Source organism: Neopelma chrysocephalum, unplaced genomic scaffold (genome assembly GCF_003984885.1).
Source record: "Neopelma chrysocephalum unplaced genomic scaffold, ASM398488v2 Primary Assembly neopelma1_24, whole genome shotgun sequence".
Classification (NCBI taxonomy): Eukaryota; Metazoa; Chordata; class Aves; order Passeriformes; family Pipridae; genus Neopelma; species Neopelma chrysocephalum.
The window spans coordinates 31244075-31259705 of NW_020897693.1; the positions used below are offsets into that span (position 1 = coordinate 31244075).

Consider the following 15631-nt stretch of genomic DNA (forward strand, 5'->3'; position numbering starts at 1 on the left):
CAAGCACCTTGCCTATATAAGTTAGCCTTTTCAAAAAAAAAAAAAAAAATCACCTTCTTCACCCTCACAGGCTAGAGGTCTGAGCAGACCCTCACCACAGCATCATCAGTGTTACTTTTCCATGCCTTGTTTTTCTTTGTTATTGTAATTCAGTGCTTTATCCTTGGTAATTCCAATCTCCAACTGTCAGAACACAACCAGTAACTCAGCAGGTGAAATAAAATAGACATGGATCAATTTCTGTTTCTCTTACCAGAGTTTCCTCTTATATCTACTGTCCTGTCTAGGCCTGACACTATTTGAAAAAGCATACAGTGGTTGAAACCAGTATAATGCACAATACAAGGGTTTATCCGTAGTTTATGGAGAGTCCCAGTGTTGCTGAAACATCATACAAAAGGGGGTTTTCCAGCAAGACTGTTTCTTGCAGCAGGTGAAGACATCCATGACACTGGTATATCATGGGCTGCATATATGTTGGCTTTAAAAGGAATGAATACTACCATCATCAGTCAAATTACAGATTACCAATCAATGTAGTATCCATTCCCCATGTTGCAGTCACCAGCCAAAGAGGAACAAAAGACTTGAACTACTCTTGCCACTCCTCTGAACAAGCCTTAAGATTTTTCAAAAGGCACAAGATAGAACATTTGTGCTCACATATGCACATGACATTGAGCAGAAGCAGTACTGAAACCCCAGATGTCATGCAGATACCTACAGACTGTCCGGTTCACACCACACAGCACAAAGCAGAGACCAGAAGTGGTGTCTCTGTGTGCTCTATTTCAGCTTGTTCAAATACTTCCAATCTTTTCAATGGCTTAATATAACTCTTTCTCCAAGGAAATCCAGAGAAGTGACACAAGTCCTTCTGCAGGGTACTTCTGATCTCAGCATTAGGCAGCATCACATTGTGCAGGCAGACTGTGCAGCTGTGTCCTGACCCAGAAAGCCTCATATCTGCAGAAGTTGTCTCCTATTCTCTGGATACAGATAGCCCCTTGATTCCTTTCCAGTGGAGCCCACCTGTCCATTTGATCAGATACCAGTTCAGAAGTCCCTGTTTGTCTAAGACAAACAGACTGCACATTTTATCCTCAGTCCCTCTGAGCTGAGCACTACTTTTTTGTCCAGCTTACTGAAATACTGTAAAACAACACAGAAGGTGTTTTGAAAATATTTTTTTAACGCATACTCCAGTTCATATAATCATCCACTAATTCAATCCTGAGTTTGGGAACTATGTGCTTCTTCTGATTAAAAGTCAAAGTACTAGCCAAGCATATAAACTTCTCGGGCCCTGGGATGCGTCACAGGAGGCTTTCTCTCAAAAATGTTTGTTTTGAGCTGCTAACATAAGCAAAATAATAAGCTGCCAGTAGTCTAGCACATGTAACTAGATATTCAAAACCATGCATGCCTTTGGATTGCTCCTCAGGTGATCTGATAGAACAATCCTGTTATGCCAGAAAGAATATTTTATTCAAAGACACCTTCCAGACTTCCGTAACCTTACCAGTGTGTATTAAATAGCATCACTAAAAAATGTGTTCTAAGGCATTAATTTCTTTCTTTTTGCAGCATATGAAGCAAGAACATCTCAAAGAAGAAACAATCCAAATGGAAGAGAGGATAACAACCAATCATTACAGAAGCAGGAATGGAAGATAAACCTTGGATAGAAGATTTTTGGTTTAAATTCTTACGTGATCATAAAAACTCAGCTTTTCTGACTCAGTAGACATAAACAAACTTCACAGAAAAGACAAAAAATATCAATCATTGCCAAGACAATTTTTTTCCCAAAAAAGTTCTTTTGGGGGCTATGTAGTGTGTCATCTTGTCATTGTGAAATACAGGCCAGAAATATGCTGTCCATCTCAAATTGCAGAGAAAACAAAATGCAAAATATGCCAAGAAAATTCCACCTGCAGACATGGGCATGAATAAAAACCAGATGTGGTAGTTTGGTCTAGGCCTTCCTTGGTGACCAGTTTGTAACCAAGGAAGTGCCCAGATTTACCCGGTATTCCCTACGATTTTTACGTAAGCCGGGGTATAAGAAGAAGGGAGGAAAGGCCTTCGCTCTCTTTCCTTCCGGCGGCTTTGGAGGTGCAGGTTTCCCTGCTGTTGAGTCTGTCGGCTTGGAGAGTGAGGCCTGGTAAGGCCTTGTCGACCTTGGGAGGCGGAGGCTGCCGGCAGTCACTCCAGCGTGACTCTCCGTTGTCCCAAGGAGAGTAGTAAAATATTGTTTGCTAATTCTTTTAGTTGATAGACCTTGGGCTACTGATCAGGATATATATATATAGATATATATATATATATATAATTTTGGTTTTTGTTCTTCCCTTCCCCTTTCCCTTTTTCCCTGTGAAATTGTATATATATTTCAACTGTACATAACTGTAATATAAGTGTAAATATGTTTATATATATTGCTTTGTCTCTCTCTCATTTTCAGTTCTTTTGGTTTTTTTCCCCTCTTCTCCCTTGGTTTGGGGGGGATGACGACTTCTTGTGGTAAGGTTTGGAGACTTGGCAGGGAGCCAGCTCCAAACCATATCACCAGATATGTCAGACATGATGCTTGTAACTGTGTGAATATTAGCAAAGTGTTGATTACCTGTTAGTTCCAACTATGAGACAGGTCAAGGAGCTTGTACAGGAACATTCAGGCTTATGAAGTCATATCCAAGAACTATCAGTTTTAATAAGAAAGCAACCAGCTATGACTATAAATTGAATCTCAGGCTTCTTCCTCAAACATGTCATTATCTGGATAACTTTGTTAAAATGTAAAAGAAATAGTATGATTCTTTTTTTCTTTTTTTGTGGGATGATAGTAGTTAGCAGTTTATCAATCATATGCTTCATTTCCAAACCTCAAGAAGTAAAGCCTAAAAGAGACACCTACAAAAATCAGTCACCTTTTCACCATTAAAACACTCTCAACATAAATCCAGGCTAATGAAACTTATTGTAGTGACAAGATTGATATTGTATACAGAACACACCCTTCAAGGTTAAGAAAGAGCAACAGAAGACGAACAAAAAAGTCTCCTGTTAACCTGTAAAAGCACATTTCAGCCAGTAATAATAGGCTGTGACAGAAAATCACCACCATGATCACCAACACAGAGGATAGCTGCCTCCTGCATAGATACACAGCCTATTCCAAGATTTTTAATGTTTGGTTTGTACCTAGAAATGGCACATCCTATATCCAATTTAGTGATTACTGCTCCATGATTATCTGTCTGCAACTGGCATGTCCTATATCCAATTTAGTGATTACTGCTCCACAATTATCTATCTAGCTTATAACAGGTGTTGAGGTTTTCCCATTAATTTATTTAATCAAAACTTCTGTTTCTGAAACACAAGATCTAACAGTAAAGCCTTTAGAATGATTATTTAGTCTTTAATACCAAACGCCATCACTACGAACCTCTAAATAAATAAATCAGTCACATCCTACTGGTACTAGCAGGTGCCTTTATGACACAAAGGATCTCTAACCCAGGTGAATCCATAGGTCCACACATTACAACCACACAGTCTAACCATGAGGTACTATCACCCCTTAAACCAACTATTCTGTAATGTAGAGTAGCTCCTAGCTTGGTAACTGCTATATTTACATAAAATATTTACTGTCTAATAGTTTGGGGGTTTAGCACAGGTATCAGCTTCAGATTTCAAAACAAGGCTACACTTTCTATTTAGGGAAATAACTCCATTTTTCAAAACATCAGGAAAAAAATATTTCATATAGGTTTAAGTTTCACAAAAACCAGAGGTTTTGTAAAAGAATTTTTATCCCTCAGTTCATCCTTTCACTGTCCAAAGACACAATTTTCATTTTCAGTCTCTCATCTTTGGTATCAATATTTCACTGTATGAAACTTCCCTTTGATTCCACATAATGAAGCAATTTTAGATTAGAATAAAAAAATTCCTCCTGAATTAAGAGTGCTATTAACAGAGGGTCTTCTCCAGACGGGAAAGTGGAATCTCTTTATTAGGCTCCAAAATGTCAAGGAGTTACATGTTTCTGGGGCCATAAACCTTTGCAACAGCAAAACATAGGGAACTGTTCTGTGTAAATTAAGAGTCTCCAATACTTAATAGGCTTCTTTCCAAGATAAAGCATGCCTCTAAATTCATATTATAAAGTCTAACTATTTGATCCATAAACAGATGCAGCTTATAAATTATAGATATATAGTATCATTTTTTCACTAATAAAATAAGCAGTACTACCAACAAAATAAAGTGCTAGACAGTGTCTTAAAGGTAGTTTGGTTTTGCGGGTTTTTTGGTTGTTTTTTTTTTAAACAATGGGAAGTCCACTTTTTGTGGACACAAAAAAGTCCACATTTTGTTAAGCATATGTGGCGGATAGCTCAGAGACACCACAAGAGCACCACAAAAGGTGCAGCAGCATAGTCTGACTTTCAGCCAAGGCCACCTCCCAGCTTCTGAACATTGTGTTAAACGTTTAGTGATAAGGTGTTGCATAATGCAATTCTCCATTTTATTTAACTGTAAGTACTTGTAGCGTTTGAGATAGACACTGGCTGCCATTGCAAAATTATTGTGAAGAAATAGCTCAACTTTTATTTTACTTAAGAAATCGGTATTTACTTAAGAAATTGAATCCGGTTTACTCAAGGCCTATTCAGCTCTTATCCAGCTAAATTCTCAGAGAGAGCAGATATTCATAACTTCTTATTATTCCATCATGCAATGCTAGTTGAGATGGATTGAGGATCTTGTGATTTACTAATTTATGAAAAGTAGAGGGGTTTCTGCCAAAATTCCATGCTGAAATCTAGAATAGATCTAGAGTTTCATCTCTCCCCATTACAAGGAGAGGAGGGTGGATCCAGGTCTGGACTATGATGCCAGATTTTCTTCTTAAACCATCACTACACAAACAAAAGGCAGAAAGGACAGCAGGTTTTGTGCTCAGTGATGAGTGCTGTTTAGGGAGGACCTAGCAGATCAAACAGAGAAACCATGCATGAAATTTTCGGCTTGCTTTTGTCTGTAAAAAAAAAACCAACAAAAACACTACACTGGTATCAGGATAACATGTCAACAAGAGGGGAAGCAACTGTCTTCCTACAACAGCAGTTGTAGAAAACATTGGCAAATAAGCAGGTGAAAGGAACTTCTGGCACTGAAAACCTTTACTGGGGTCCCAATTCCAGAGTATGCTCCTCTGGTATTTTAGAGGATGGCTGCTGTCTCCAGAGCTTTGTGCACAGCCCACTCATCCCATGGTACCCAATCTCTTCAAGTTGTGTCTCTTCACCTCAATATAACCTTTATCTGTTGTTAGCCAAAAGCAGGCACCTCTTCTTCAGCATTTACAATGCACACTTCATTACTGCACCTGAATGGAACTGGGCAACACTTCACAACATACCAGTTGCACCAATTTGCAGAAACGTAATGCCCATTTATCACACAAGATTCACCTTTACAGCTCCTATGCTCTTTTCACATCTATTTATTTTTAATACTGATGGATATACAAATGGATTTCTTGCTGAATTTTCTCAAGAAAGTCTCACTTTAGGATTCTCTGGTATTTGCCTTCCTAGGGCAAAGAAACGAGAAAAGAAACCCGACAGCCTCTGTCTCCAAACTAATTGCTATGTAATAATTTTCGATAAGAAATAAACAGTTTATGTATATACATATAAAAGAAAACAACAGTGTCTGTGCATATATTTATTTTAAAAGATATAACTATTTCAAGCCATACATACACACAGGTCCTGGATCTGTTTCTGGCTCCACCCTGACTTTCTGCAATACTATGCCTGTTTTGGTTACGGCAGCTCCTTCTGCAAAGGTTTTTAATGAGTAATTCTACAGTACCCAGCCCTGGAGGCAGCCAAGGAGCCCCTGCAGAACCGGCTCTGGGAGCCCCAGGGCTGTCAGCACAGCAAGTCACCCTGCGCGGGCAGGGTGCCCTGGCATAGAGTCTGCCTGCTGCAGGGGGGCTGGCCCATGCAGCTGGAATTATCAGTTATGATAACTGTGTCTGTTATGACACAGTTAATGCATTTTTAAATGCTTATTTCTAATTACTCAGTCTAAACCCCGGGAGCTATTACTATTAAAAGACTAACATAAACTTGCAGGTTTCTCAGGTGATTTTTTTTCTCATTTCTCACAATTGTTTTTTTCCAACTTTATCTAAATTACTAATGGCTCAATTGTTATCAAAAAACAAAAGCAAAATTGACCAGCTGCCTCCAAAAGGTATTTAAACTGCCTTTGACCTCCAGTTTGCAAAGAAAAAGCTTATGGTTCTATCACAGAAGACATGATCCCCCAGCTAATATGACAATAAAGCAGACTGGGGAAAACAATTTGTTAGTCATATGATTCATTTATTATCCAAATTTAATGATTAATTAAATCCCTACCGATACCCTTACTTTAAAAAAAAAAACTTACTCTGCTTCATAATTATCACCACTTGAACCATCTCTTCACTACATCAACCTTAAGAAAAGGAGACACTGCAGAAACTTTCTTCTAGAAATTCAAACTCTAACAACACTTCGTATCTTATTAATTAAATTATTCCATCTTTAACAAAGTATCCAGAAACTAAAAAGAACAGTCCAGGACTATGAGATTCTTGATTTATACTAAAAGAAATGCTGAAAAGACTGCTCTCAAATTAGCAAACTGAATTCAAGTATATCACTCAAGCCAACATAACGCAAATGATTGGAAAGTGATTCTCAACAAAAAGCAGACAGCTAACAAAAGTCCATATATCAACGCTTTTCTATAAACCTTTAACAATTAAAAATCACGCTTAACATTTCTAATGCCACCACAGAGAAGGGCTTTTTCCCCTCATAGAAATAATACATCTACTGCTGAGGAAGGGGCTATCAATCATGGTAGTAGTTTGCAAAGAAATATCACAGTATCAATTTAGTCCTCAGAGAGATCAGATTTATGCTATGTTACTTCAAAAAGAGTATGTTAACTTATCATTAACTCCATATATGCTTAAAACACTCACAACTCTGGATACACTTAAATAAAACCACAAAAAAGCACCACAAACAATAACAAAAAACACCACCCCAAAAACCTACCCAAGTTTTGATAGCCAGTTACTAATAAGTGAAAGCACTAATTTAGAGGGAGACTCCTACCAACTTAGTAAAGCTCAGGTTCACCTAAGAAGTTTAAGGCTCACTGTTTATAGCTTCCAAAACAACAGGGTTTTTAATCAAATACACATGAAGTTTTTAAATAAAGGGGAAAAATACTCTTTTCTCATAAGAAAAATTTTGAGGAAATTAAATAAACCTAAAAGGCAGTATTTCTATAGGTACTGTACATCTATAATTTCTGATTTCAACAGAAGTTGCATAAAAGATATAGCAGTACATATTATTACTGGGCCATTAAAATCACAGTACTTTGGTCAAGTATCACTGTTCCCCTTTTGGAAAGTTCTGAGAAAAGCAAGCAGCATTCAGAAACATATTAACTTCTCTAAGAAAGTTTTGCATCAAAACTCTGCTTTTAAACTTTTATTTTTTAAACAACAACAACAAAAAATTATCCACTTAAGAAAGTTGTCACCATCTTACATTTCAGAATACAAAACTGAAAAAAATCCCTATTAAAAAAAAGACAGGACTTCAGCCAAGTATTCAGCTACTTATTGCTGTAGTTGTAACTCAAGTCCATTGAAACCCTTATGTTTTGGTCGTTTGTAGTGAAAACATGTTTGGAATACTAGCAGCAATAGAAAACCCCTTTAAAACCTAGACATAGTTACACTGTTGAGTGAAAATTAGCAGAAACCATAATCATTGGAACATAATAAAGTATCCTGTAAAATTACAATTGAATTGGTAGCTAGAAAAACAGGGTTGATCTAAAATGCTAACCCAAAGCCTTATGTGGGCCTACGCCAGTAAAGTCCATTTTCCCCCACTAGATAAAGCCAAGAACTATAACACTACTTGAAATATAACAAATGCAGTCTTCACTTCAGTGCCTCATCTCCCCCAACCTCCTCCAACAGGTAGAATACAGAAAATTGAAATAATGGCCAATTCCAAATTTAGGTGATATGCACAAATATACTGTTGAACAAAGTTTGGACAGCAAACAGTACACCTGAGTTCAGTCATACAAACTAACTTCTGTAAATAGCGTTAGACGAATAAATCCATGTCTCTAATATGAATCTAGATGTATTTTCTTACAAAACACATTCATAGAAATATCCAAGCAAATACATACCATACAATAGCAAAAGCTTTAAGCCCCATTTAATAAGATGACTTTCAGATTAAAAATAGAAGGCAATTAAGATTTACTCAAAATTACAATTAGGAAAAGCTTTCACAGTGCAATATTGAAACTGTCACAAAGTTAAGAAAATACTGATATCAAAGTACAATCACAATGTTAAAGTAGACAAAACTACTATACAAGGGCATATCTTGTAAAATTAAAAGGAATGAACACAACATAGGGGACATCTCATGTCCCTGCTCTACATATCTCATTTCCTAGTCTTCAGAGTCATAGGTGTGTCTTTTGGACATGGGTAGAAATCTTGTTAAAACTAAGAGGTTCATTTTTCTTTGTAGAACAGATTTCAAAGCCCAGTTACTTCTTGAAGATAGGTTCTTCATCACTGCACAATTTCGAAGTAGTGCAATATTGCCATGATGTGCTGAGGCATGAACACATAGCCTGTGTACAGTGCCATTCCAACAATGGAAACTAGCATGGAATCTGAATTACAGTTGAGGAAAAAAGCATTTGAAATAGGAAGTGCATGAGACATCACAAACTATAGCATTAAAACTTTACCGGTTACTATCTTATATGTTTTTCAATCAGACAAGGTCAACTGTATTCAGAAATTACAGCTATAGGAAGAACCTACTGAACACTCAAAACCAGAACACCGGTAGAAGCAATTAGCTGAATTCCAAAGGATGCCTTGCAAGTTATCCACTGCCTTGTCACGGACACAAGAAGACAGGCCAGAGCACAGGAAGCATGACAGAGAACAGAAAACGGGCATTTAGAGGACACAGGTTTTTACATGCATCTTCCTAGGTGTTGAGCAATTCTGCAGAAGCCAGCCCCATCCAGCCAAGCAGAAAAAAGTCAACCATCACAAAAATCCAAAACAAAACAAAACCACAATAATATGATAGCTGTACTGAATACTACCATTCTTATTCGTGGATGACCTCATTTTTAAGCAGACAGCATTAGATGCTGATCTCAACTTCCTGGAATAGAATGACCTAAGAAATTCAATTTACGATGCACAAAACACATCTGGTGTGAAAGTTGTACTGTTAGCATAATAGTCAGGAAACCTCATATCCATTTCTAGCTTCCAGTGTCCTCTAGGGGTCTAAGTCACTACAATATTTGGTCCGTTTCTCCATCAGTAGTACTTTACTATAGCAGATCACACTGCAAAACAAACTTTACATGAAGCTATTATCTAAAAAATCTTAAGATGACCACTTTATTAGCTAACACCTAACAGGAGAAGTGAGACAATGGCTTATAAGTATACGTACAACTGGACTTTTGTCAAGCTCTAGGGCTCTTGAAGCTTTATCTAAAGACATCAGATTACTGAAAGACTACACCACTGAAAGCTTTCAGAAAGGTTTCAGATATTCAAAAATAATGGAAATTAATAAAAATCTGTTGATTTCATCCAACTACCTGCAGAGGTTCAGTAAACTTAGACCAAAGCACTATAAAAAGCACTGGAGATTAACAAGCATGATAACCCCAGACAGCAGTACTCAGTTTCCGCAGGTGAAACCAGAGGAGCTGTGCATGCTCTGCATCTTCATGAAATCAAGTCACCACACACAAGTGTAACAAATGCTCTGTGACTGACTTCCCTATGGCAGAGCAGAGGTATTAGCTGTGCTTATTAGAGCATACTAGCTGCTTGGTGTATTTGTAGTCCCAGAAGACAGTAAGAGATACTAAAATGAAGGTCAACACATAAATCTGCATTTCCGTATCAGCACTCTCCTCTGATGGTGGAGCACAAGCAGCAGTGTGACACGCAGCAGAGCCACACACCATTAGCTCCCAAGGCCACTGTGCCTGTGCTGCAGCCATACACCACCAGGCAGACATGGCCCACCCACGGCCAAAGAGTCCAGTCTGAGGACAAAAAAAAATTTTGCTGATCTGAGATCACAAGCGATACTTGTGCCACTCATTACATTTGTCAGTTACGTGGCAATTATAATATGAGCATTTTATGAAAGTAAATATGCATACACTTTCACTTAAGTTAAAAAGGAAAAAAATATTCATGACTAATATAATTGCAGTGAAAACAAAAATTAAGTTTCCTCAGTGAAACAGACATGGCATAAAAGGAGAAAGGTAAGTTAGCAAAGAATACATTTTGAAGGTAAGAACCCCTAGCTAAAGAATTGTGCATGGTAAGTCTACTAGAAAAGTAGTAAGTTTTTATAATCTCCATTTCTACTGACTTGACGCAGGAAAAAAAATAAATGTCTGATCACACCACTGTAACTTGTGCAACCACTTTTACATAACAAAAGTGAGTTTCTTTATAGAACTGAGCAGTATGTCAGTAAAAGCACCTTCTCACTACTACTTACATCCTTCTCTTTGTTAATGTTTTCATTCATTTCTCTTTGCCTCTCAACGTTAACTGGAGATGGCTCAGAGTCATTCACACTGAGATATCGTTTTAAGTCAAGATCAAAACAGACACACTTCAGAGAAAAATACTTGCAATGCCATAACAATACTTGAGAAAATATACTACTGCTAAGAAAGGACAAGGTAAAGAAGAAAACCTGTAAATAGTCTTTATACAGATGCATTGACATGAGCATCTATCAAGTTCTTCCACTCCAAAAGAGACAGACAAACTTACCAACTCGAGGATTAAATACCTACGTAAGAAAAGCCACAAGACAAAACACCATGAAAACCTAGGCTTGCAAGGTTTTGCAGCGTGTACATTTACAAAAATACAACAGAAATACAACAGGCAAAAATACAACAGAAAACATTAAAGACACCTTAACAAAAAAGCTCGGGATTTCAGTACAAATGCCGGAACTGCCATAACTCTAGAGATATAAACTTGTGCTGGAGGAGAAACGGACCAGGTCGCCAGACGCCCGAACACGGGATGCGAAACAGCTGAATGAGGATTATTCCCAGATCAGGCAGCATATTAGTTTGGGAGGAAGAGGAGCTGAGCCCTTGCCTGCGAGGAGGGGACAAGGCTCGGTTCCGAGCGGAGGCTGCCGCTCCTCTGCCCACTGCGTGCTCCAGCCGCGCTCGGCGCCTCAGGCCGGCTGCCCCCGGCCCAGCCTGGCCCCGCGCCGCTCCCCTCCCGGCCCGGCCCGGCCCAGCCCGAACCGACCCGACTCTCCTCCACGCCCAGCAAGCCCCGCCGGGGCAGCGCCCTCAGCACGGCCACGGCCGAGGCGCTCCCCCGGCACCGCGCCCGCCGGCCCGGCGGAGCCGCCACACCCGCCCAGCCGCCTCGGGGCAGCCCCAGAGCACCCGCCGGGCACAGCGGGGGCGGTGGGCAGCCCCCGGCGCCGCGCACACACACACACTCCACCAGAAGGATACTGAAAACGGTGCGTTCCCAGGGCTCCAGCATGTAGAGCGCGGTGACCAGCAGGTACTGGTAGTACAGCCACGACATCTGCTTCAGCGCCGACACCAGCGCCATGGCGCTCCCCGCCGCCAGAGGCCCCGCGCCGGGCCCAGGCCGAGCGCAGCCGGGGCGGTGCAGCCGGGACAGCCCTCCCTCGGCCCGGCCCCGCCCCGCGCCCGCCGACACGGAGAGGCCGCGGCCTGTGGGGCCCGCACGGGGCGGTGCCGGTGATCCCACACCCCGGCGGAACGGCGGGGGCACCTCCGGCACATCGGTACCCCGGCCCTCCCCGAGGAACGCCCAGATCAGGCCCAATCTCATTACGTTACGCGGCTGGCCCTGAACCTGGTAACCTGCCATCCCGAGTCACACCTCCTATTCAAATTTGATCTGGGAATCGCGGCAGACCCGAAGCCGGTGCTCGGCAGGGCCCACGGGAGGCATGTTAAAAATGCTCTGCACAGGCCTTCAGTTTCGTTGTCAGAGGGTAAAGCCCACCCAAAAACATGGCTCGGATAAATGCGATCTTAAGATCGGCCAACTGTGATGACATTGATCCGTATCAATAGGAAAAAGAAAGAGGTGATAGATCAACTGTTTACTGTGACTGTTGCTAACTTTTCACTTCCCTAAGGCACTTGGACCCAGAAACCGGAGGGTGTGGGACACCCCTGCCCTGACTGCTAATTTGTGTAAGATTAATAAGAAATTCCCAGAGAGCGGTTTGGGACTACATGATTAGGAAGGCTCTTGGCAGTTTATACTGCCACTCCAGAAGGCACGAGTTGAAAGCCAGCTGGAAAGGGATGTACGCAATCATCAGGCACCTTAACTAAGCAGAGCATGCATTGCAACCACCGGGCAGCAGTTCCAGGTCACCAGCCAGGACCTCATTTGCCAAGTGTGCACACCCTAGCCGCCGATTAGAAACTGGAATTGACCCACTATACTCACACTGCTTGGTAAATCAATTTGCAATTATGTCACTGAGTAGTGATTCTGTTCCTGCAGCCACCCCGCTGCTACCTTCATCTGTGCTGTTTGTACAATGAAAAACAAGGAAATACAACCACAGGAGGATGCATATAGGAGTTATTTACACAGCTGCAAGATAAAACTACAGGACCAGGAGATTACTGTGAAAAAGAAGAGCAGCTGGCAGACAGAACTTAAGACTCTACTATTTCATGTGGCAGGAATCTGAAAAGGGATTTGATTCACCCAGAAGACATTTAGACACACTTTATCTTTGCAGAGTTATTAAAAGACAAGTAGAAATGAAAGCACTCATACAGTCAATACCCCCACACAACTGCCTACAGGAGCTGTTGCCCCTACCCAAGACTGCCCTTGCTTGTTGCAATTGCTGCTGGAGGAGCCCTGTGTTGGTGTAGCTGCTTGAAAAGGCAGTGGTCATCATGAAAGGCGCCCTTCTGTATAAACATGCCTAAAGTTCAAGGACAAGTGGAGTATTCAGCACAAGTAAAGCATTACTCCCATTCTAAGCTGCAAGAGCATTATCAACATGGAGCAAACAAGTCCCAGTCCTGTCTGCTCCTATGATTCCTAACAAGGAGCTCTGCAATTCAAGTGGTACGGCAAACAAAATGCAGCAGCAAGAAAGGACCTGGGATAAGAGGAAAGGTAATATCTAGAGGTGTGCTGTCTTCAAAATCCCCCACTGCATCTGCCCTAACACCCCAGGGTGGGTGGCCCCTTGCACTTTTTTGGTATGATGCATACTCATGAAAGTTTTTTTGCTAGTTAGCCCCTTCAGAAAATGGACAATATTCCCCTGTATAGAATTTCCCTTCCTTCACCAGCTCCGTTTTACCCCTGCTTAGGGACTGTCATCACTTAGTAATAATCCTGATACCACCCGCATCAGTTCTTGAGCCCTTGAACTACATTCCCACGTGCTCATGTTTCCAGCAGGTCAGTGCAAAGACCCTTAACCTAGAGAGCCTTCATGCTTTACCTGGAACATGAAGAGAGCTACATCGAGGCCAGCATGCCTGAAAGCACAGACCCCATGCTCTATATCACATCTGTTCTTCCATACTTCTACCAAGAAGAAACAGTTCGTCGTACATTCAAAATTTTCCTTATGCACCTCCTGGCTCATGGCACACAGTAACAATTTCTCTCACTTTAAATGATCCCACAGCTATCTGATACTGCAAGTCAGACACTCCACTAAGGAGTCTTGACTAGTAGGTAGCAAAGCTGAGATTGAGATCTTGTTTCAGGCATATCCCAAATCTCAGAACCCGCATGGCTCCATTTGATTTGTAGGTTGCACATGCAGAGGAAGGCACATCATACTGGCCAATCAATTAAGTGTTCAGGAGCTGCATCAACAGTTCTCTACTTCATCAAGCAGAAGATCAGTTTCTGCTGATTTGAAAATAGTAATTCAACGTTTTTCTCATGTAATAAGAACCAACATGTTTATTTCTTCCTAATCTCATTAACAGTGTAGAATGAGTGTGTGTAGATTAGTAAAATACTACACCAGGCACTACAAAAGGTAATCAAAGAGTCACAAGATTTCATTATAATCTAAGGCACAAAAGAAGTATGTTCTTTAGCTTCTTGCCTCCTAAGTTTAAATATTTCTGACAATTCCTCAAAGCACATATAATAAATTATTCCTAGTACTATTACAACAAAAAGCACAAAGATGAGATTTTTTTTCAGACCATTGTTCAAAGTAAACTTAAAAACGTATCAGGCTATAGAGAAGAGATTTACTAATTAAAAAAAAGAGTTCACCTCTTGGGCATACACCTGGAGGAAGAGAGGGAAGGATCCATTGTTAACTATGCAGTGGCTTCATAAATATCAAGTAGCAGAAGCTCTTTATGCTTCCATAAAGAAGATGTAAATGTACTAAAGAAACAGAAAAAGCATGCAAACTAGCTCTATGGTCATAGATCCGATCATAAATTTCTTCTTAAAATGTGTCATTGTAAGGAAAATGGACAATAAAGTTGAGTACTTTCTTCATATACATATTTATATGTAGAACACTCAGCTGTATTGTTAGGCATTAATATGCTGATTTAAATGATCCATTGCAGAACAATCCATGCCAGCAAACTCAATATAAGCTCATTTTCCACTCTATATAAAAGGAAGTTTCAACTTTTTGAGATCTTAATGAATGAAAAATCCAAATACAGTGACAATTCCTTCTTTATCAAAGTGTCCTGGTTTTGGCTGGGACAGAGTTCATAGTCTTCTCAGTAGCTTGGATTTAGTATGAGAATAATGTTCTCATGAACACTCTGATGGTTTGGTTGTTGCTAAGTGGTACTTATCCTAAATCAAGGACTTTTCAGTGTTTCATGCTCTGCCAGTGAAGAGCTACACAAAAAGCTGGGAGGGAGCATGGCCAGGACAGCTGACCAAACTGGCCAAAGGAATATTCCATACAACAGAATGTTATGGCTCTGTATATAAACTGGGGGAGTTACATGGAAGGGGATCGACTGCTGTTCAGGGACAAGCTGGGTATCGGTCAGCAGGTGGAGAGTTGTGTTGTGGTGGGCTGACCCTGACTGGATGCCAGGCACCCACCAAAGCCGCTCTATCACTCACCTCTGGAAGTGGACAGGAGAGAAAACATAGGGAAAGATCCATGAGTTGAGATAAGGATCAGGAGCGATCACTCATCACTAACTGTCATGGGCAAAACAGACTGAACTTAGGAGATATTAATTGAATTTATTACTAACAAAACCAGAGCAGGATAATGAGAAGTAAAATAGATCTTAAAAAAACCTTCCCCCACCCCTCCCTCCTTCCTAGGCTCTACCTCCTCCCACCCAGTGGTGCAGAGAGATGGGGAATGGGGGTTACAGTCAGTTCATCACACATTCCTGCCACTGTTCAGGGAGAAGAGTCCTTTCG

General features: G+C 40.7%; 1 protein-coding gene across 1 annotated transcript; it reads right to left on the minus strand.

The window, feature by feature from the left end:
- Positions 1 to 7557: 7557 nt before the first annotated feature.
- On the minus strand, positions 7558 to 11879 carry SPTSSA (serine palmitoyltransferase small subunit A). Its single transcript, XM_027670571.1, has 2 exons — positions 11689 to 11879; positions 7558 to 8808 (listed from the first exon to the last, which is right to left on the minus strand). Exons 1-2 carry the CDS (start codon positions 11789 to 11791, stop codon positions 8705 to 8707), a joined length of 207 nt encoding a protein of 68 aa, XP_027526372.1. The 5' UTR covers positions 11792 to 11879; the 3' UTR covers positions 7558 to 8704.
- Between the last annotated feature and the right edge of the window lie 3752 nt (positions 11880 to 15631).